Source organism: Alligator mississippiensis, chromosome 8, assembly GCF_030867095.1.
Source record: "Alligator mississippiensis isolate rAllMis1 chromosome 8, rAllMis1, whole genome shotgun sequence".
NCBI lineage: Eukaryota > Metazoa > Chordata > Crocodylia > Alligatoridae > Alligator > Alligator mississippiensis.
Genome location: NC_081831.1, coordinates 58,512,590 through 58,533,748, shown reverse-complemented (window position 1 = coordinate 58,533,748; position 21,159 = coordinate 58,512,590). Strand labels below are relative to the sequence as shown.

Sequence of the window (21,159 nt, the reverse complement as noted above, 5' to 3'; positions counted from 1 at the left end):
TGAGTGGAACTGGAAAGCCTGTCCCTGGTTGAATTGATCTCTTCTGTGAAGTAGATGAAAAACTTTTAACAATGAAAAGTATTTGATGATGGAATGAGGTGGAGAAAAAGTCTGGGTTAAACACAGTGCCGGCCATTTAAAACAATCCAAACAGTCATACAGCAGGACATGTAGAGAGTTTGCAGAGAAACCTTTCCACCCACAAAGGGTAACATTAACCATCATCTTCCTTCCCCGCTTCACCTTTCTTATTATGATAGGAATATGTTGTAATATATTGAAGCTAAAATGTGATTATGTCTGTACCCAATCTTGTTAGAAGTCAGTGGGAACTGAGGGCACTCAATTTGGCTATCAAAGCACAAATAGTCCACAGGGATCTCAAATAAAGTACTTCTCATTAGGCCAAATAAAATGTGGGTTATTGTTTTAGCTAAACATAGCAAATATTTGTTCAGAGATAAAAGGTATGTGGTTTTCTTACCGGTTTGGAAGATATAAACATTCCAGGAACAGATTCAGAAATATCTCATGCCAAAGGACATACCATAAGGGCAAATCAAACAGCAAGTTTCTCCTCTTCATTCATTTCAAAGTAAGTGCCTCCTGAGAAATCATTTATCCATCCATAGTCACAAGAATGTTATAGCAGTGTTTTTATTAGGGCAAAGAGAAGAAATAATGTGAACTTGAACATGGCCAAGTTTAACTGTCAAATACATAAACAGAAACATTTCTGAGAAAATTTTACCTCGCCCCACTTTATTGCACTGTCTCTGTTTAAAGAGACATTCCTATTGTATTACATCTACAGTGTCTTTGAAGAAAAACTAGCAGAGTTTCAAGTATGCATGCAGTATGCAGGAATTTGTTTATACGGCTTCAGGCAAAATGTATTTTCAATTAGAAATCTCTAAATTCAGGTGTTTCTTTTTAAATTGTGGGGAATATTTTTCCCATAAAATCCCCACAGAATATTCCAGGATTAGTATGCATTCTTATAAAGATGACTATAAATTAGATACTTGGGAAAACTGCCTGGAGAGTTTTTGCCAATGTGTTCATAGCATTAGTTTTGCACTATACTGAATCAACAGACATATACCATTTTAATTTTGGACTATAATGTTGTGAGTCCACACATCTGGTAAGCATCAAATGGATATCTCAAAATTACTGATAACACAGTACACTTGTTAATTATAGTCTGTTAAGTGCCTGGAAAACAGAAACCAAATCAGAAGCAAGAACAATCTGAAATTCTGACAATATCTCCAAAAGCAAACTGTAAAACTGAATTCAAAAGGATTAAAAACACTGTATTCAATCCTTTCCTCCCTCTTCCTCAGAGCATACCCACAATGTGAAGGAAAGCACAGTCCTGCAACAGGAGTTTAAAATAAATAATACTTACATAAACATCAAAGCACTTGATTCAGACTGTGGGAATAGTTCCAGCTAATGGCAAAAAAAAAAGCTAGTAGGACTGGAAAAGACATGAATACTAAACACTTCTTTGTTTAAAAAACCAACAGCAATAAAGGCATGATACTACAAACACCATAAGATAAATCCAAGTAAAAACACCAGACAGTGCATAAATCAAGGTGTTAAACTTGGTGAAGAAGTATTGCAAGCATTAAGATGGGAAACTGAGATGTTGGGTTTCTTCATACACAATGTAATGATGGACAATATGCCACACATTTTAACATGGTCTTTTAAAATAAAAAGTCCCAATCTTTTAAAACAGTCTAATATTTGTTCATTAACTCACATGTCCTGTTCTGAGTAGCACATTTCAGATTTTTCCTGGGGATACTATTGTAGGAAAATAAAACTCCAAAACATGTTTTCAGTGCCATCCTCAAAGAACAGCAATAGAAACATGAGGCAGGTAGACCAAACTTAACAGAAGCAGATTGACTGCCAATGACTCATTGAAGCACTCAGTAACATGTTCCTCATAAGAGCGAGTTAAAAATAAAAAGTGCTTTAAATTAGGGGAATCTCTGTTCAAGGGAAGCTGTGGGGCCAAAGCACACTTACACCATTGCCCGTAATCCTGGTTTGTGCCACAATCCTGTTGGTGCTGAGCAACACCAAAAGCAGCAATGCCCTTCCCCTGGCACAGTCAGTGATGGCATCCCCTCCCATGTTCATCGTACTGCCCCTGATATGCAGGATAGGCAGGTGCAACAGGCACAGAAGCCCAGCACTGCTGACAACACTGCTGTGAGCCGCGATGAGCGGTCATACTTCAGGGCTTTCTTCACCTCGTCCTTGGACTGGGAGACATAATCGAGAGTGTTCATGATGTTGTACTCAATGTTGTTGATGATCTCCTGCTGCTCTGAAACCAGCACGTTCAAGTGAAGGAAGAGCGAGTGCAGCTCAGTGATCTGGACCTCCAGGTCGAGCAACTGCTGGTGACGCACGTGAGCCATAGCCATGTGCTGCTTGGCTTTAAGTACTTCTAGGTCCTGGCCCACAATGCGGGGGCCCACGGGGCTTTCTACCAGTTGATTAATGTCCTCTTCACGTAGGCTCAAGCCTGCTAGCTCTGTTTGCCTCATGATCTGCTCCTTCAGCTTCTCCACGTACTGTGTCTCTTTGGCATAATGGCAACTGATGATGTCCCGGTACCGGCTGATGAGAACAGAGAGCTGGCTTTGGCGGATGCGGTGTCCTGCCAGCCACTGCTTGCTGTCTCGACCCAAGGTGTCTTGAATGGCATAGAGCTGAGGCTGGATGGCTTTAGCATCATTGGTGAAGGCAGCTGTAATGTTGCTGAGCTCCTTTTTTTCTTTAGAAATGCTCTCCTCAGTGGTACAGCACAGGACTTGCTGTTGTTTCCTGTCGATGGTCTCAGATAACTCCTCTAGATTATTCAGGGCCCGGGAAAGATCAGCCACTTCCTGGAATATCTTGCTCATGGGTTCAGTCTCATCTTCCTTGAAAACAGGGTTATCAAATGAAAGGGCATCATCAATATCCACAGAATCCCTGTCATTGTGAACTCGGATTCTCAGCTCCTCTAGCCTGTCCTTCATCTTCAGCTCCAGCTACTGGCGACATCTGTGGCAGAAGGACGCAAAATGTACACATCAGCTTTGAAAGAAGTAAGGGAGTTCTGATCTTTTGCGTCAGTGAAAGCTGTTAAAATCTTTCCTCCCAGAGCTAGAATAAATATTGACCAAGGTAATAGGTTTAACCAGAGTTTACTCCACATCATGGGGCTAATACCAGGCAGGTTAGATTGCTTGTCAGTAGTGGGTGGCACACTTTCACTGACATGCATAAACTGAAGGAACAAGCTTTGATACAGAAGTAGTGGGGGGAAAGATTAAGAAAGAAGTGCCTGCAGCCAGGTGAAAATTGAAAGAGGGGGTGACAACATGCGAGTTCTGAAAATCATCACAGAGTTCCAACCAGACGAGACAAAATTGAATTACCTAAGACAAAAGTCATTTTATGAGATTCTTTTTGACTCTCAAAGTACATGATCAATTAATGGATGTACCTGCTAGGATTTTTTCCAGCTTGGAAACCAATTCTGTGGATCCTTTCTAGAATATTTTTTGTTTGTAAAATGGAAAAACCTGACTAAAATCCAGTTCCCTGCAGTCATAAACTGTGAATCATTCAAGGGAGCAGAGAGGTAGCAGAGCTGGGGAGAAGCAGAGGGAAAGAGAGAAAGAATAGAAACAAGTTTATGACATGCCCCTCTGTCCTTACAGATTGTGCAGGAGGTGCATGCTCATCCTCCCTGCTCTAGGGCTTAAGAACAGGAAGTTAGCCAGATGCTGCTTCTCTTTTCCACAAAGCACATTGTCTCCGTTTCACTGAATCCGTTCACCTGACACCACTGCCTATTGACTTCTCCTATTACATTCTCTTTTGCCATAATGCCATGGGACAGGAGTTAATTCCCTCTTCCTGTAAATATTCTTTAGACTTGAGTTTTACTTATCATCTAAGGTACTTAAGACTTAAGACTACATAGACAAACCCACAATGAGCAATCATGCATTTCAAAGTTCACACAAGTCCCAAGCCAGAGCTGTGGCAGCATTCCAATCACTGAGATCTGAAACAGAGCATCAGTTTTCTTTTGGTGAATGGAAAATTTTCTGCATTTCTTTCCATGGGTTATGATAAAATTCATAGATAATGATCCTTGGTTTTAGTGAAACAGGATGATTGTAACTTGCAAAACAAAATTATAATGTCTTTGCAGTTATCAGGGGCTCCCAGAGCATTTTTCTAATATCATTCAGTTAAAGACCTGATCCAAAATACCATTGACTACACTGAGCCTTGGGTCAGACCCTGAGCATCTAAACACTTCTGGAGACATAGGCAAATAGTAGTTATAGTAGTACTAAAGAGCAACACAATAAGGTTACAGCAAATCCTGGCTCCCATGCCTCTCCCTTAATTAGTTACTTTATTTTTATACCCATGTATCTGAGAACAAAATAGGACCTTGCATATCTAGCAGGCCAATGTGGAAGAAAAAAAGCACGTATTTTGTTCTCTGCCTCAGCAACTTGAGTTGAACTCTATGTGAAACCCATTTTTCACTGGGTTTCTAACTTCACTGTGGATAGTTGTGCCGAAATGTCCTGGTTTGCATGCAGGATAAATACATACTGAAAAGAGGAGTTTAAATATGGGGGAAGAAACATCATTATCCCTAAAACCCCAAAACCCCACAACCTGATAAAAACATTAAGGAAGAGACTATTTAAACACTTAGGCATTCTAATATTTTTGTATGGCTATGATCATGCAAAAATGAATGATAAATTAGGTAAAGGTATGCATGTGCACAAAGAATGAACCTAACCTCTTCAAATGAACCATAATGAGTATAATAAAGGTCTGTTTGTAAATTGCCTGCATGTTACCACCCATCTCAAATCTGTTAAAGTGCCCTGAAAAACAGCTCTCAATAACAATCTGATATTTCAATTGAAAAATATCAGATGGAGATAAAATTGGTGGTTTCATCCACCATTTTAAAAGGCTGAAAGAATTGAGAGGGAGAACTGCTGATGGTATGATCACTGGCAATTATCGGCAATTTCAAACAATGGGTTCAGAGATTCCAGGTGAAATGACTGCTTGAAGACCCTAGCATTTTGCAGTTTCATCTTTAAGCCACTGAATCAGATCATACCTATTTTCAATGTGACTAATTCCTAGCATAATGCTACAGAAATACTACTTAAACAATGATAGATGTAGTTTTAACACATTCGTTTTTATATTGCTTAGTTGTGGTGGGACCTTTCCACACAGAAAAATATATTCCCTGGCCTCATTGTACCACCTGCAATTCTGTGGATGAGAGAGGACCTTTCAAAGGCAACCGAGCATTAGTGCATGTGCTTACCGTTAAGTGCCTGAGGAATCCTACTCTGGTTTGTTTTGCTTGAATGTTTTAGCACCTTGCAAAATTGAGTACTATGGGCACTTAAACACGTGCAGCAAGGCTGCTCCAACACACGGTAATTAATTGAGTCTGCTGAAGTGTGGTAATTACTGTGCTCCAGCAGACTCCAACATCATGTGTATCAACATCCCTGTACTGAAAAATGGCAGTAAGGATGCTTTAATAAAGCTCGTTCAATGAACTTCAGTTGAAGCACCCTGTTTCCATTTTTCATCATGGGGATGGTGATACGCATGATGCTTGGGGCCCTTTAGTTACAGCAGATCTTGAAGCCACTCTAATTAAAGCACCCCCCCCCACCCCCCGTCTCCCCTCCCGAAGCACATCTATAAATGCCCTTAAGGTGTACACAGAAGTGCAGCTTCCCAGTCTAACTCGTGGCATTTCACAGAAAGCTGTTGCATCAGGAGGGTGGGGGATCAAGCTCCAATTTTAACCTAATTTAGGGAGGGAGGCTGCATCTCTCCAGCTTCTTCCCCCAGCTCTTCCCCCCTCTCCTGTCCCCCCCAGTGTTGTCTCAGAATAGGAGGGGGAGAAGGTAGAAGTGGGAGGTCTGTTCTGGGGTTTCCTCAGCTGGCCCTGGAGGGGAAAATTGTCACTTCTGCCTGTGCCTTGAGTGATTTGCTCAATGTCATTATCTTTGCTTGATTCAGCAAAATACTCAAACACATGGTTAATTTTAAAATACACAAGAAACCATGAACCTCACTGGGATGATTCATATGTCTAGAGTCCCACATTTAAGGATTTTATTGGATCTGGACAACAGTAAGACACTGGCAATTTGGTCCTGGCACACCCAGGAATCATCCACAACATCTCTCTGCTTTCCTGTATTACTGGCATTACACCTGGGATGAACCTGAGTTAATGTCTGCTGTGACCAACAAGTTTCTTGCTGTCCAGGTTCACTGTTCACTCCATCATTCCTGTAAGAGTGAGAAGACCCAGTGGAGAAGAGTCTGATTTGCTAACTTAGCCATTTGAATCAGTGCAGAAAATGCCACTAGGATTCCTTCTTCAGAATGTTCTATTACATATATGTATATCTATGTACATGTAGAAGAACATTTTGAAGAAGGAATCCTAGTTAACCACACACACACACACACACACACACACACACACACACACACACACACACACAGAGTATATATGAGAGAGAGAGAGATGAACCAGGAGATATCTATCTATCTATCTAGACATAGATAGATAGATAGATAGATAGATAGATAGATAGATAGATAGATAGATAGATAGATAGATAGATAGATAGATAGATATTTCCTGGTTTATTTAAATATAAAAACAAAATACAAAATATTGTTATATATAACAATATATATATAATATAAAACAAAAAGGCCAAATAAATGATAAACTGATACATTCCAAATGAGTTCAAAGTCCAAGGTATATTCCCAATGAGGATTAGTGCTGGAGATGGGAAAGAATTATTCATACCAAGACTCTAATATGCTGCACACAACCCCCAAAGTCAGCTAGCTGGCAATTTGTTCTCTTTATTGCTAGCTGGGGCCATCTCTGACATACAGAGGGAATCATACTGAATTACAGGATGAGTTTTCTCAGAGCTATTGTATATATGCTTATTTTCACTGAGAATGGCATAGATCAGGTGGTACAATCCAAACAAGAGCGGGGGGGGGAGGGCACGTTCTAAACCTAATGTGCATTCCTGTCAAATTCTGGCCTCTGCCAGATATTAATAAGACCCTGCAAAATGCAGGCAGCCTCATGGCATGCTGTAGGTGCTGGCCATATTTAAGTGCTCCAGTCACATGCATTCCTGCTTTGAGGTATGACACGATGCCCAAAAGATGGTGGGGGTGGTGCAGGGTTTTTTGCCAGCCCTCTCTCAACTGGAAAATTTACCTGCTTAGCATCATCTACCTAGTTTCAGCTTCTCTGAAAGGGAAGAAGCTGAAATAAGAAGCTGAACCTAGAATTAGGGCCTCCTCGTTGCATTTTCCCCTCAGTGACGCTGGCATGAGTGGATCCAAGAAAAGAGTGAAGAGGGTGCAGCCACACCTGCTTCAGCTATGTGGTGCGTGCAGAACCTAGTCTGTGCAGGCTTCAGCCAGAGCTTTACCTGTGCAGGGATTTCTCTGAGCTCATCAGCTGGTTGGCACAGGATTTTGCTGGAGCCACTGCTTTTGCATGACTCTAGAGACCCCATTTTCCCCCTGTTACTGAATTTGGCACTGGGAAGTGGGGTGGGGTAAACAGTGGTGGTGCCAACCAGCTGGTAAACTCAGAGAGCTCCTTGCACATGTGGGGCACGGTCAATGGGGGGTGCAATCATACCACCTTGCCTCCCCTGAATCCACTGGTATCAATCCAAAATAAATCTGTCCTCTCTCTCCCAGTGAAGTCATTCCAGATGTAGTTAGAAGCTGAAGCTAGAACATGATGTCTGCTCTCAGAGGTAACCAGCTTATTTCTGTTAAAGCAAACAAAAGAGAATAGATATTCTAAAAATTCTCCTGCTTTCAGGGCTCCTTGCAGCAGTGCAGGTGACTTGTTCCTTTTTCTTTGCTTTATTTCATAGCACCTTTGTTCTGAACAGAATGTAAATGTCATTGCTCAGCCTAATTTGCATTACTCTCTCCCTTCCCTTACATTTCTGTTTAAATGTCATTTTCTGCTCTCCTCAGCCCCACAATTTCCTTTGCTGCCCCCCACCTCTTCCCCTACCTGGCATGGCTGATATTGACCGTCTTACTCATTTAATTATGTCCCATGTACTGTACCTAGCCCCAACTCTGTATTTACATAACTCAGCTCCTTGAAGAAAACCTTATCCTGTAACTTCAATAGACTGATGAGCTCTCTATTCTTAATGTGGCTCTCGCTTTGTGCTCAGCTCCTGGCTGTCTATAATTGGCCAAACACTCGGAAGTCTGAAAGACTTCTAATGAAAGGGTCACACACTGTTTATTTTAAAGATGAAAAGGTTCTTTTCCGAATAGACTTTGCCTTTTTATCTCAAAGTCTTTTTGTTGCTGGCTGGTCTAGCTTTCTGACTATGTCTCTTGGATTAGTAGCAAACTCTGAAACCCTTACTCTTTAAGTCTCCCCAGCATGTATTTAACGTAGAGAAATAGACCACTGAGCCTACCAACCCATTTGGCTAGCATGGCTAAGGCACACCACTTTCTGTAGCCAGTGGCCCATGAGGGAATGATGGGGCCTGCATCACATCCTGCCACCTTTGAACTCCCAGCCCAGATGACCAATACCCATTCACAGTTGGGTCCAAAAGGAGTGTCCTTTATAATGAGTCTGGAGCAAGGCTCAAACGCACCACTGCCAGAGCAAAACATCATAACTGCCCCACCACTGCACTGATTCCCATCCCTGTTAGGACTAAACACCACATCAGACAATTCGTTCCATAAAATAAATCAAACTCCATCTTAGGAGTAGTTATTTTACCTCTGCTACTCTTCTAATTCACAGTCGGTTCCTTACCTGTTGCACAATTTTTATACTATCCCCCATCTTTAACCAATAATTTCCCATGTGGCAACATGTCAGATGCTTTACTGATAACAAAAGATGAGAGCTGACAAACTTCCTGGGTCTGGAAAATCAGTTGTCTCATCAAAGATAGTGTTAATCTAGCACCACTGGCTTTTCCTAAATTCACGTTGCAATTTATCCCATTTTTTATTTCCTTGTCTTTATCCAGTCATTCTTCAAAATCTGTTTTTAATACTTGAATACTATTGAGGTCTGACTAGTGAACCTGTAACTGCCCAGATCTCCGTTGTCCTTCTGAAGAGTTGGTACTATGTAGGTACACACATATGCTATTGTCCTATCATACGGTACCACCTTGAACTTGACAGACTCTTAAAAGTCCTTGCTACCAGACCTGCAATGTCATGTGCCAGTTCTTTCATAATTCTGAGATGGAAAATATTCAGTACCCATGGACTGAGAGCACTAAATTAGTTGTTTTACTCACACCTTGATTGCGGCAATTTCTATTTCCATATAGCCATCCTGCCTTTGCCCCCATGTTCCTCTTTCTGCTAATCATCATTATTGAAAAGTGAAGCAAAGTGTTCACTTAGTTTTCAGCCATACCTGGATTGATTTTTGTCACTATCTAGTCCATGCTGCATATAGCAGCCCAACTTCTTCTCTTGATCGCTTTCCATTTATATGACCAAGGAACCTTTTGCTCTTTGTTTTATCATCATTGCTCTTTGTCATTGCAACCTTTTCCTCCTTGTTTTATCGTCATTGCCAAGATATGACTCAGGGTTTGCTTTTGGGAATTCTCACTTTGTCCTTACATTTCTTGAGCTCAGATATAGCCTTCTTTACTTATCAGGATTTTTTTTCATTTCACTATTTAGCTAATATTTCCAATTTATACTAGATTTCCAAATTATACTATATTATGTTCACAAATGTATAGGAATGGCACTGGTATTTGGATCCCAAAAGATAACAGCAGTTCTGAGCTAAATTTCTGCCCATTTTCTATGAAGCCAGTGGAGGCCTCTCTCTGACATCATGGTCACTATGCCTTAGCAAATTTAGGCATTGAAGTAAGGATGGTTAGGATCTAATCTTTGTTCTGACAATGCTTTTACTCTTGATCTTTGGCACGTTACCTAGTCTCTCAGCATTTGAAGCTGCAACCTCAGTAAAACAGAGGCTACTACTATATACCCATCCCTGGAAAAGACTTCAAGACCTATAAATGAAAAATAAACCCTCTATGTGAAGCACAAACAATTACTATTAAGTTCAAATAACTTTGTTTAGCCAGGTTTTGAAAATCCCTAAGGATGGAGCTCTTTTTATCATACCTACAATTTTCTGATATCCTCAATCATTGCAAAGGCGGGGGGGGGGGGGAGGCAAATAAAAGGGGCAGTCCACAGTAAAGCCTTTTCCAGTTAACATGTTTTTCTTTTGCTCCTACGGTTTCTCTCTGGCCTTCACAGTGTCCTCCCACACATGAACCTTACTGGTGTTTTTTCTTTCAGTACCTTTTGCAGTTCATCACCCAGGAGATATTTTCCTTGACCCACAGTCTCCTGTGAATAAATTAAAAATAGCTTCCAGGCTTTATGTGGTTAATGTAAATACACTTACAGCACTACTCCCTTGGCTCATGTAGGCTTCCAGTCACTGCAGTAAATGGTGGAGGACTCCGACACTCCCAAAATGTTTCTCTTTGGCTGTCTTCACTTCACTGACAAATTTTTTACTTTTCTATCTTGACCTGTAACAGAAATTCTTTTACAACTTTCTGTTCTTCCTCCCCTCTATCTCCTCCCACTTTGGATCAGGAGAGCTAGGCTGTAAAAAGCTCTTACTTTGTGGATTAATAGTTAACTCCAAGATCTTCAAACAATCAAAGCTGCGGTGAGTCACCTGCTCTGGGAAAGGCAGCAAACAAATCATTTACAGCTGCAGGCTGCTTTGCTGACAAGGTGGTGACATCACTGAGAACAACTGAGATGCCTGATGGCCTAGAAAATATTGCTCCCAGAGTCCTTGGGAATGCAGGAACATACTTAAAATATCAGGAAAAGAAAAAGTGGGGACTGAGGGAAGAGCAGCATTGTCAACTAACAGAGCAATGAGAACAGCTCCACAGCCTTTTGCTTGATGATTCAACCACTTTAATTTTAAAGCTGACTTTGACTTTATTCTTACTAGCTATAAAGGAGTATAAATGACTGCAGCCAGATTCCTCAAGGCTATTTTTGAATGAATCTGCCATTTCAATTAGTCTGCTACTAAACAACAATGGGTTACAAACTCATTTTGACATGATGTGCACTTCGCTGTACGTCATGCATATATGCACCCTCTCTGAAGTTGAATGTGAAAGCGCTACCAAAATTAAAGATGAAGTCGTTCTATAGATAGATGCACACTTTAGCTCTCTCTGTCTGGGGGGAGGGGGGAACACATGGTGGAACATTGTGGTAGAAGACGTTTTATCAGCATGAGTTTGAAATGACTATATTACTCACAAATGGTGAAGTTGCAAATGAGTTATGCACATCATTGCAAATGACAAATGTATCCCAGGGCTGATGGTTCATTGATCTGAGAAAGTGCATCAAATCTGCACACCTGCCCAGGAGGCAGAAGTGAATTTCACCCACTCTGAGAAGGAGGAAATGTCATAAATCCATTAGCAAAACGAGGAGAGAGAGGCTTTCAGAAAAGGCCTGAGAAGGCACAAGAGAACAGATTTCGGTTCACCAGCCTGCCTTTACCATCACTGGGAATTCTCAGTCTGGTAGTTTTGTGAGAAGCAAGTCACAAACTGAGCTAACTTATCTGATATGAATGGAACAACTAGGCAACCAGGAAATAGGACATGTATTTCAGGGTGAAGGTTGTGTTGGCCACACAGAGGAGGATTCTGAGGATGTAATTGTTGCAAAATCAAAGGGAGAGGCTAGGGACATACATTAAATATAAACTGGTTTAAGTGATCAGAAACTGGTTTAACCCTGTAACAAAACATAAGTTCAGTGCACACAACCCAGTTTCAAAATGGCCAAAACCGGTTTGAGATAAACGTGGTTAAATATAGTGTCAGACTTAACTAATTGAGCTCAAACCAGGTTATGCAACGTCTGTCCCAGACCCCTTACTGGTTTAACTTGAACCAGAGTCCCCTAGCATCCTGGCATGCTGTCTGGGCTGGGCTCTCTGCTCCAGCTCAGCAGGGCTGGCCTCGCCCTTCTGCTCCCCAGCCCCAGCAGGGACAAGCAAGGCTGGGGAACTAGCCAGACACTGGCCCTGGGAAGGGGACAGGGAAGAGATTTATTCCCATTCCCCCCCCCCATCCCACTGGCAGGGACCTGCACGTCTCTGTTGGCTGCTCCAGCAGTGGAGCCAGCAGTAGCTCTGAGTGAACTGGCCAGGGTGGGGTTTAATTCCCCCCTCAATGTCCCACCTGCACAGACCTGGACCTGGGTGCACTGGGTGCTCCCCACTCACTGCTGCAGTGGCGGGGCCAGGGTGGGGCCGAATGCCAGCCGGCCTGGCCCCTGAGTCAGGGGGGAAGGGAGAAAGGTTATTCCCCTCTCTACCCACTCTGCCCTGGGGGACTGCAGAGGAGTCTGCCTGCCCCAACTGCCACTGCCTCTGCTTGCCCTGTGCATAGGGCAAGCAGCAGGATAAGCCCTCTCCTGCCTTCTCTGCCAGGTGCAAGAGGGAGTGGGGAATAACCCCTCCTTTGCCTAAGGGGATCTGCTGGTTGGGCTCTGGGTGTGCTCTGGCCCTGCCGCTGGAGCAGCAAGGAGGCAGGACTCTGATGGGGCTGCAGCCCCTGCCCTGGTGTCCAGGCAGTGTGAGCCACTTCCCAGCAGGAGGGGCATGAGCAGGGGTCAGAGCTGCCACAGACTGCATGGGGTAGGCAGTGGCACTGGGGCTCGGAGGGGGCCATCGCCCCCCAAACCTCCCTAGCGCTGCCACTGTCACTTGTCTGCAGCAGCTTTCCCTGCCCTGCCCCTACCCACAGTGCACTCCTCCACCAGGAAGGGGCTCACAGTCTGGGACACCATGACAGGCATTGCTGCCCCCATCATGGTGGCTCCCCACTTGCTGCTCTGGGGGCAGGGGCATGACCCCTTAGGTGGGGGACCAGGAGAGGGGTTATTCCCCCTCTGCCTCTGGGGGTTCTCAGCGGGGTCTGCCACCGCTCTCAGGGAGTGAGTGGCAGGATAAGCCTGCTTTAACTTAAACCAGAGTCCCCTAGCATCCTGGCATGCTCTCTGGCAGCCACCTCTGCCAGATCCTGGAGGGAGGGGGGAAAAGCTCCCCTCCATGCACCCTGCCTAAGGGGACCTGCCGACCAGTCTCTGGCTGCACCTCGGACATTGGAGCGGCGAGTGGGGAGTGACTGCGATGGGGGCTGCAGCCCCTGTCACGGTGTCCAGGGAGCATGATCTCTTTCTGGTGGAGGGGCCATGAGTGGGGGTCAACACTGCTGTGGACTGTGGTAAATGATGGCACTGGGGCTCAGAGAAGGCCATTGCACTCCGCCCCCCAGTACCACCGGCACTGCTCATCAGTGGCAGCATTTCCTGCCCCACCCCTATCCACAGTGTAGCCCCCCTGCCTGGAAAAGGATTGCACTCCTGAACACCGTGACAGGGGCTGCTGCCCCTGTCACAGTTGCTCCCCTCTTGCTTAAGAAGCTCTTCTGGCTGGGCTCTGCCCATCCCCCTGCCCCCAGATCAGCAAGGGCGAGGCCACTATGATGGGGGCAGCAGCTCCTGTCATGGCGTCCATGGAGCACAAGTGTCTTTCTTGCAGGGGGGCCACAGTGCAGCTGAGGGCAGGGCAGGGAAAACTGCTGTAGATGAGCAATGGTGGTGATGCTTCAGAGGCAATGGCCCCCTCCAAGCCCTGGTGCCATTGCTCACCTCAGTTCACAACAGTGCTGACCCCTGCTTGCAGCCCCATGCTGGGAAGAGGCTCACACTGCCTGGACACCACAGCAGGAGCTGCAGCCCCATCTGGTCCCTGCCCCCTCGCTGCTCCAGTGGCAGGGCTGGAACATGCCCAGAGCCTGGCCAGAAGGGTCCCTTGGGCAAGGGGCAGGGAGTGGAGTTATTCCTCCTCTCTCTGGCATCTGGCAGAGGCAGCAAGAGAGGGCTTATCCTGTTGTTTGGCCTGGGCACAGAACAAATGGCGGTGGTGGCGGCAGGCAAAGCAGGCAGACCCCTCTGTAGTCCCTCAGGGACAGAGGGGGTGGAGGAGAGAATAACCCCCTTCTTCCCCCTCTGCCTCAGGAGCCATGCCAGCCAGTGTTTCACTGCACCCCCAGCCCCGCCGCTGCAGGAGCAAGAGGGAAGCGTCAGGTAGACCCTGGCCTGGGTCCATGCCAGTGGGACAGGGAGGGCTGGCTATGCCCCCTTCCCCACCCTACAGCACAGCTTCCCTGTAGGTAAGGGCTGGTCTAGCACACCCCACTCCTGGCCTGAGCAACTGCAGGCATGTGCCTGCATTTCCTCAGTCCAGAGAGAATGTCTGCAGTTGCAAATTGCTTCAATCTAGGCAGGTTAGATTAACCTGCCAAGATTGAATCAATTCAGGCTCCAGCTTTTTGAATGTCTGTCCCTAGCCATAGTGTTCAGCAGAGAAGGACTCAGCATAGGTGATTATTCTGAATACTCAGAAAGGCTGTAATGGAGCCTATTCTGCCTGAGAAGGAAGGGAACTGGTAGGACAGGGCTAAGTAAGCATGCTAGCTACAGTGAAATGGTTAGAAAACAGCTCCTTGACAGCAGACTTTCAGATTTTTTAAAATCATTATTGCCCGTTGCTATACTACAATAGCACCTAAAGACCTCAGACTACATAATAACATCCAAAGACAGAAGCCCCAATGCCTTCTAATGAGGAAAAGAAGTTGCTTCTTCAAGAACAGGCAACCCAACAGACCATAGAGTTGGTACACTTCCTACTGATGGTATTTTCCTGCTACTTCTTGACAACAACAATCAATGTTGCTAAATATACTACTTGCAAATAGGGCTGCCAACCCTCCAAGACTGCCCTGGAGTCTCTAGGAATTAGATATAAATCTCCAGGAGACTGCTGAGAATCCCCCAGGAGATAAATAATAGGGTATTCATTAAAATAAACATTAAATGTTGTATCTGATTTATATAATAGTCCAGTGGGCTTTTAAAATGTAATAGCAATGTGCATTTGCTTTCCTGATGTGGTCTATGCACCGTAATCTGTAACTGATATACGCAAGCACACAGGCATATTGGCATTCTGGAAACCTCCAGGAATAGATTCAAACAAGTTGGCAATCCTACTTGCAAAACTGTCAAAACAAAGATCATGCCAGGGGTGTCCTTGCTCTTTTCCCCAGCAATCAGCTGGGCCACTTTTTAGCTATATCATAAAAGGGGTAAACCGTCTGTCAATAGGATGTGGTTTTCTATCTCTGTGTCCAACATGCATGGGGAAAAATTAAAAAGCTACCTATACAGTTACTTAGTTCTAATTGGTTCCCCCTACAAAATGAATGCTTAGGCAACGCTCCTAACCCCAGATTTCCTGTGTCCGGGAATCTCAGTGACTAAAAGGTACAATTCCTAATCCCACATATTCATTTCCCAGACAAAGCTTGGTAAACAACAAATACACTTAAACAACATTATGTGACACAAATGTAAATGCTTAAAAGCATTCATGCACCTCACTAACAACTTTTGATTAACCTCTGACTTGCCCTGTTGCTTGGAATTGAAGATATACTGCTCAATATATCTGGTCATCTGATCACAAACACCAAGGAAAAAACTGAACACCTGAACGAGTACTTCACATCTGTATTCCACCAGTCTAAAAGTGATAGCCTGCAAAATGCAAATATGACACAGAATAGTCACAGTAGGGATGATCACCTACCAACAGTCAATGTAAAGCTGGTGAAAGAACAGCTAAAGAGCTCGATATCTGTAAGTCAGCAGGACCGGGTGAACTCTATCTGGGAGTGCTAAATAAACTAGGCAAAGTCATCGCAGGACCACTGGCAAACCTCTTTGAGAATTCATGGCACTCAAGAGAGGTCCCAGAAGACTGGAAGAGGGCCAATGTTTTGTCCATCTTCAAGAAGAGGAGGAGAGAGGACCCCGGAAACTACAAGTGGATCAGCCTGACCTCAATCCCAGGAAAAATCCTCAAAAAATGTCTCAAGGAGTCCATATGCAATAAGCTAATAGAAGGCAAAATTCTGAATGAAAGCCAGCATGGTTTTGTTGCAGGTAGGTCATGTCTGACTAACCACATCTCCTTCTATGACCAAGTTACTCACCACCTGGATAAGGGAGATGAGGTCAAAGTCATTTACTTGGACTTTAACAAGGCCTTTGAGGTGCTCCCATGAGGCTCTCCAGGTAACACTGGGGCACTATGGACTCAACAATTCAATGGTCAGATGGGTGGGAAACTGGCTGCAGAGTCGGACCCAGAGGTTACTAATAGACAGATCTGTGTCGACCTGGAAGAAGGTAGCCAGTGGGGTCCCCCAGGGTTTGGTACTTGGACCAGTGCTTTTCAACATCTTCATCAATGATCTGGATATTGGGGTGAAAAGCACACTGGCAAAGTTTGCTGATGACACTAAGCTGTGGGGAAATGCTGCCAAGCATGAGGATAGGCTGACAATCCAGGCAGACCTAGACAGATTAGTTAGATGGGTGGACCAGAACCAGATGCTGTTCAACACTGAGAACTCTTATCACTACTGATGCTGTGCCCTACACTGATGCCCCCTACACTGTAAAGTGCTCCATCTGGGGAGGAAACATCTGCAACAAATGTACAGACTCAGTGGTGCTACTCTAGCTAGCACCACATCCAAAAGGAACCTGGGGGTCATAATTGACCATAAAATGAATATGAGCCACCAGTGTGATGCTACCATTAGCAGACCAAACAATATGCTGCCATGCATCAACTGATACATCTCAAGCAAAACTAAGGAAATTATTCTCCTGCTTTGCTTGGCATTGGTGAGGATGCAGCTGGAGTACTGCATCCAGTTCTGGGTGCCACACTTCAAAAATGATTTCCATTCACCCTATCTCTTATATAAATTTAGCTGAACACAGAAAGCCACAGTACCTGGCCTGCCAGACTCTCCATGGGCCCAGAAATCAGGCAGTAGGGGAGTGGTTAGGGTCTATCTTCTTATGTCATTCTTATGTCATTCTTATGTCACTTAGTCTAATGCTCTAGAGTGCAGGGAATATATCTGTGTGTGTGCAAATTATGCATCCTGTTACGAGTATCTGCACACTGTTAAGTACAGTGTTGAGCTCTTTGGTATGACAACTTCTGGACCATACAGGAGCACAGTATTCTGCTGGCGCGCATACCATTGTGAGGAGCCTCTCCTGCAGCCGGGCTGGGGCCTATGGCCACTTTCAACTTCTGGAGTCTTCGGCGGCAAGATACCATTGTAACTATGCTGGTTCAGAGCACTTTGAAGTTGGCACCCCATGTCATCCTGGCTAAATGTCTTAAGGCAGCTACCTGTGCAAAGACTTTACTGCTGACCTTCTGAATATGATGTTCATAGGTGAGGGAATGGTCTAATATGTCTCCTTGGTAAGGTGGGGTATGCTCGTGGGGAAGGATGTCCTTGTCTCCTCTGATATTCAACATGCTTTTGGCTTGATGACTGCCCATGAGAAAGACTGATTATACTGATTTATTGATGCTCTTCACTGACCCCGTGCCTTTCAAACAACGCCCCCAACCCCCACACCATTCTCCCTCCCTCTCCTCCCAGAGAACCAGAGAAGATTCATGGCTCTGAGCCCTGACACTTGGTTTTCCCAGTCCTCCAGCAGGGAGATGGAACCCAGGCATCCATGTTTTCCCAGCTGGGAGGCAGAATGTGGGAGTTCTGTGCTGTGAACAGTGCTGGGCTGTAAGGAGCTGCATGACTTCCAGCCCCAAGTGGGGGAAAGGGTCCAGACAGGAGACTCACCAGAGGTCACTCAGAGTTTCCCTTGTCTGCAGACTCTGCATTTGTGCACAGAAGTCCCAGTCATGGGGCCTGAAATGCTGAATCCAGGATGGTCAGCCGGACACCTGCAGACTGCTAGAGATGTGCAAGTAGATGGTGTCAGTGACATGAGAACCAAAGGAAACCCTCGATGTGGGAGGGTGGAAAGTATAAGTTGGCAACTGCTTGCACCTGCTGTGCCATGACACTTCAACAGGCCATCCAGAACCAGGAATGCACTGTGAAGGTCCAAGAACTAGGTCTATGAATGGCCAGTTGCTCTCTGAGGGAGGTCATATATACCACTATGAAGCTGAGAGAGTCACAGTGCCAGGATAAGGAGTTTATGCATAGGGTCAAAAACCACCTGAGATCCAGCTATGATACCTCTGAGTGGCATCAACACTACCTCCCACAGGGAAACGATTGCCCTTCCAGGCTGGAGTGGTGGGGCAGGCTGCTGCTCACCTCCCTGCACCCCATCATGGAGAGCCCTTCTCCAGGGACTTATAGAATCAGAGAAAGTTAGGGTTGGAAGGGACCTCAGGAGGTCATCTAGTCTAACCCCAACTAGATCATCCCAGCTGAAGCTTTGTCTAGCCAGGTTTTGAAAACCTGCAAGCTTCCACCACCTCTCTGAGTAACCTGTTACAGTGTTTTACTAAAACATTGCCCTCCTTTGGGTAACATACCTGAGAGTCCCACCGGGGTGGGGGTCTGGATGGCAATTGTGGGGGAAGTCTCCACATCACATACTAATTGGGAGATGCTGGAGGGGCAGGGGGGTGGCCCAGAACAGGAAATATGGTGCTTGGGAGCTGCTGAACTGTGGTCCAAGGAGCCAGGAAGGCAGGTGGTGGAGTCTGCTCTGGGAAACAGCAGTGAGGGAGGGGATGGGGACCAGGCCTTGGCAGTAGGTCTGGGGCACAGACCTGCTGCCAAGGCCAGCATTGACTCAGCCTGCCTTCCAAAGCCAACTTCTTACACCCAGTAACTGGCAGTTGCCAGTGCAGGTGCAGGGCCCCAAGGAGAACAGGGGGTGGTGGGGGTGTCCCACAATCTCACCAAGCCAGGCCACTGCAGGCCCAGGTCCCACTGCTGGGGAGCAGTGCAGCCTCTGGGAGAAATGGCAGCCCCTTGGGCTATGGTCCAAGGTCCAGAGTGAGCAATGTTCCACAGTTTTTCCATATTATTCACATGAAAATTTTGGCAGCTGCAACATTTAATTAAACTGAGGGGTTGCAGCTTCATAGGTGGCATTCCCCCAGCCACTCCAAGGTTTCATGTTTAAGTTGAGCCCCCATGGCTACCCATTCCTCTCCCCCCACTCAATGGCATAACCACCTGGTGCAGACAGGGTCTTTCTCCACTCTCTCAATGATAACCTAGAAGAAGGTTCCAAGTTCCAGAGTAGGCAAAAATCACGCATTTTTTGTTTAATAAACACACTAGAAGTTTTGCAACTGCAATGTTTTAAACTAGGGCACATCTCTATTTCATACCACATTCCCCTGCACACTAGTGTGTACCTCTGGGGAGGTTTGGGGTGGGAGAGAGAAGGGGGACAGTGCTTGGGCAGCCTGTGTGGTGGACAGCAGCGCCCATGAAGTAGAGCCAGAGGAGCCTGTTGCAGGAGCTCCATGGCCCAGTGCCAAGGTATAGGCACTTGAAGCCCTCTGGTCCTACTCATCCAGGGAGGGCTCCCAGTCCATGTGGGTAAGGGCTTCACACATCCAGACAGTCTGCAGTGTGGCAGGGTGGAGCCACCAATATCAGCAAAGGGGAGGGAGGGGTAGAAATACAAGCATCCAGAACACATGCATGCCCACACACACACACACAGAACCCAGGCATCCAGGAAACATACACAGAGAGCTCAGGCATCTGGGACACACGGGGCATGCTGGGTGGGGCATGAGCAGAATGGCTGGCTGATGTCTCATGGCCATGATGAGACTCTGCCACATCAGGTCCAAGTGGGAAGCCATGATACCCCACCAAACAATCAGGGGCAACTTGGCTGTTTGGCTCCACTCAGGAGTCTTCAGCAGCTCAGCATGCTGGGAGGTGTATGAGAACCCCCTCTACCTGCTAAGCTGAGGTCATGAGGCAGTCTGTGAGTCTCCCCCCCACCACACAGACACACATGAGAGCTAACATGTGTTCTGCTTCCTCTTGACCTAAACAGGGGCACTTAAAGTAAAACTTGAAAGTTAGAGCGCTTCCGCGTGGGATTCTTGAATGCCTGTACTTAACCTCTGTCATATTAATGAGCTGACAATGATTTCTGTAACCTCAAACCATTTTTTTAATTGTGTTTAGTGTTTTCTCTCTCTATACTTCTGTAAATTTCCAGTTCCTCTGACGTCAGTTTCTAGCATTAGAGGCAGTCTAGCTCTCAGCTTTCTGTTAATCAGAAATGGTTTTTCTGAAAAACCATGATTCATTCGTGCTGTCCTGTAATTTAGCAGTGCTAAGTACAGATAACAGTCTGACTCCTCATGCTTTTTCAGGATCCATTGTATTATTTTAAGACCATTTCACACCAATTGATTGGATTGGGATCATTGGGGATTAGTGGCTACATGACTACACCCAAATAATACCGGAAATTGCTTCAAAACCTCTTGCTCACCATTATCAGCCATTGCTACATCAGACATGTCTGGAAAAAATAGATTTGACATGAACAATTACTGGCTTAGTTGTTGTATCTCCTAGTAAAGGTATCTCAGGAAAGTGAAAATAAGTGAAAATATCTCATAGAATATATTTTGCTGTTTTTGCTCAGCCAGCATAAATCCACACCTTTTCTCCAAGGTACAATTTTTCCTGCAGCACCAATATGGGCTTTCTTATTTGACATTACATATATTTTTGATATATGCAACAAACTTTGTCTACTTCCTCTTAAGGCAATTGGAAATGTTTCTATGCCTTCCCTTTGGTTTTTTAAATGCTAAGTGTCTTTCTCCATGAATTTTACCTATTTTAACATATTTTTACCTATCTTAGCACCTTTGGAATCACCACCCAGAGGTCCTTAAACAGAATTTCATCTAAGATTAAAATCTTTATCCTGAATAGAAGATATGAGCTAGGAATACACTCCTTCACCAAGGCACATATGGCATCTTTACACATG

At 45.1% G+C, this 21,159-nt stretch overlaps 1 protein-coding gene across 6 annotated transcripts in view; it reads right to left on the bottom strand.

Moving 5' to 3' along the window:
* Positions 1-639: 639 nt before the first annotated feature.
* LOC102575609 (syntaxin-1B) overlaps positions 640-21,159 on the bottom strand; it is a 45,296-nt gene continuing 24,776 nt past the window's right edge. For 2 of the 6 annotated variants that reach the window (XM_019487908.2, XM_019487907.2), the window contains exon 2: positions 640-3,078. In XM_019487908.2, coding sequence (XP_019343453.1) covers positions 2,160-3,053 — 894 coding nt within the window. In that variant the 5' untranslated portion in view covers positions 3,054-3,078 and the 3' untranslated portion in view covers positions 640-2,159. The other 4 variants (XM_019487906.2, XM_059732752.1, XM_006264393.4 and 1 more) reach the window with 4 other exon arrangements.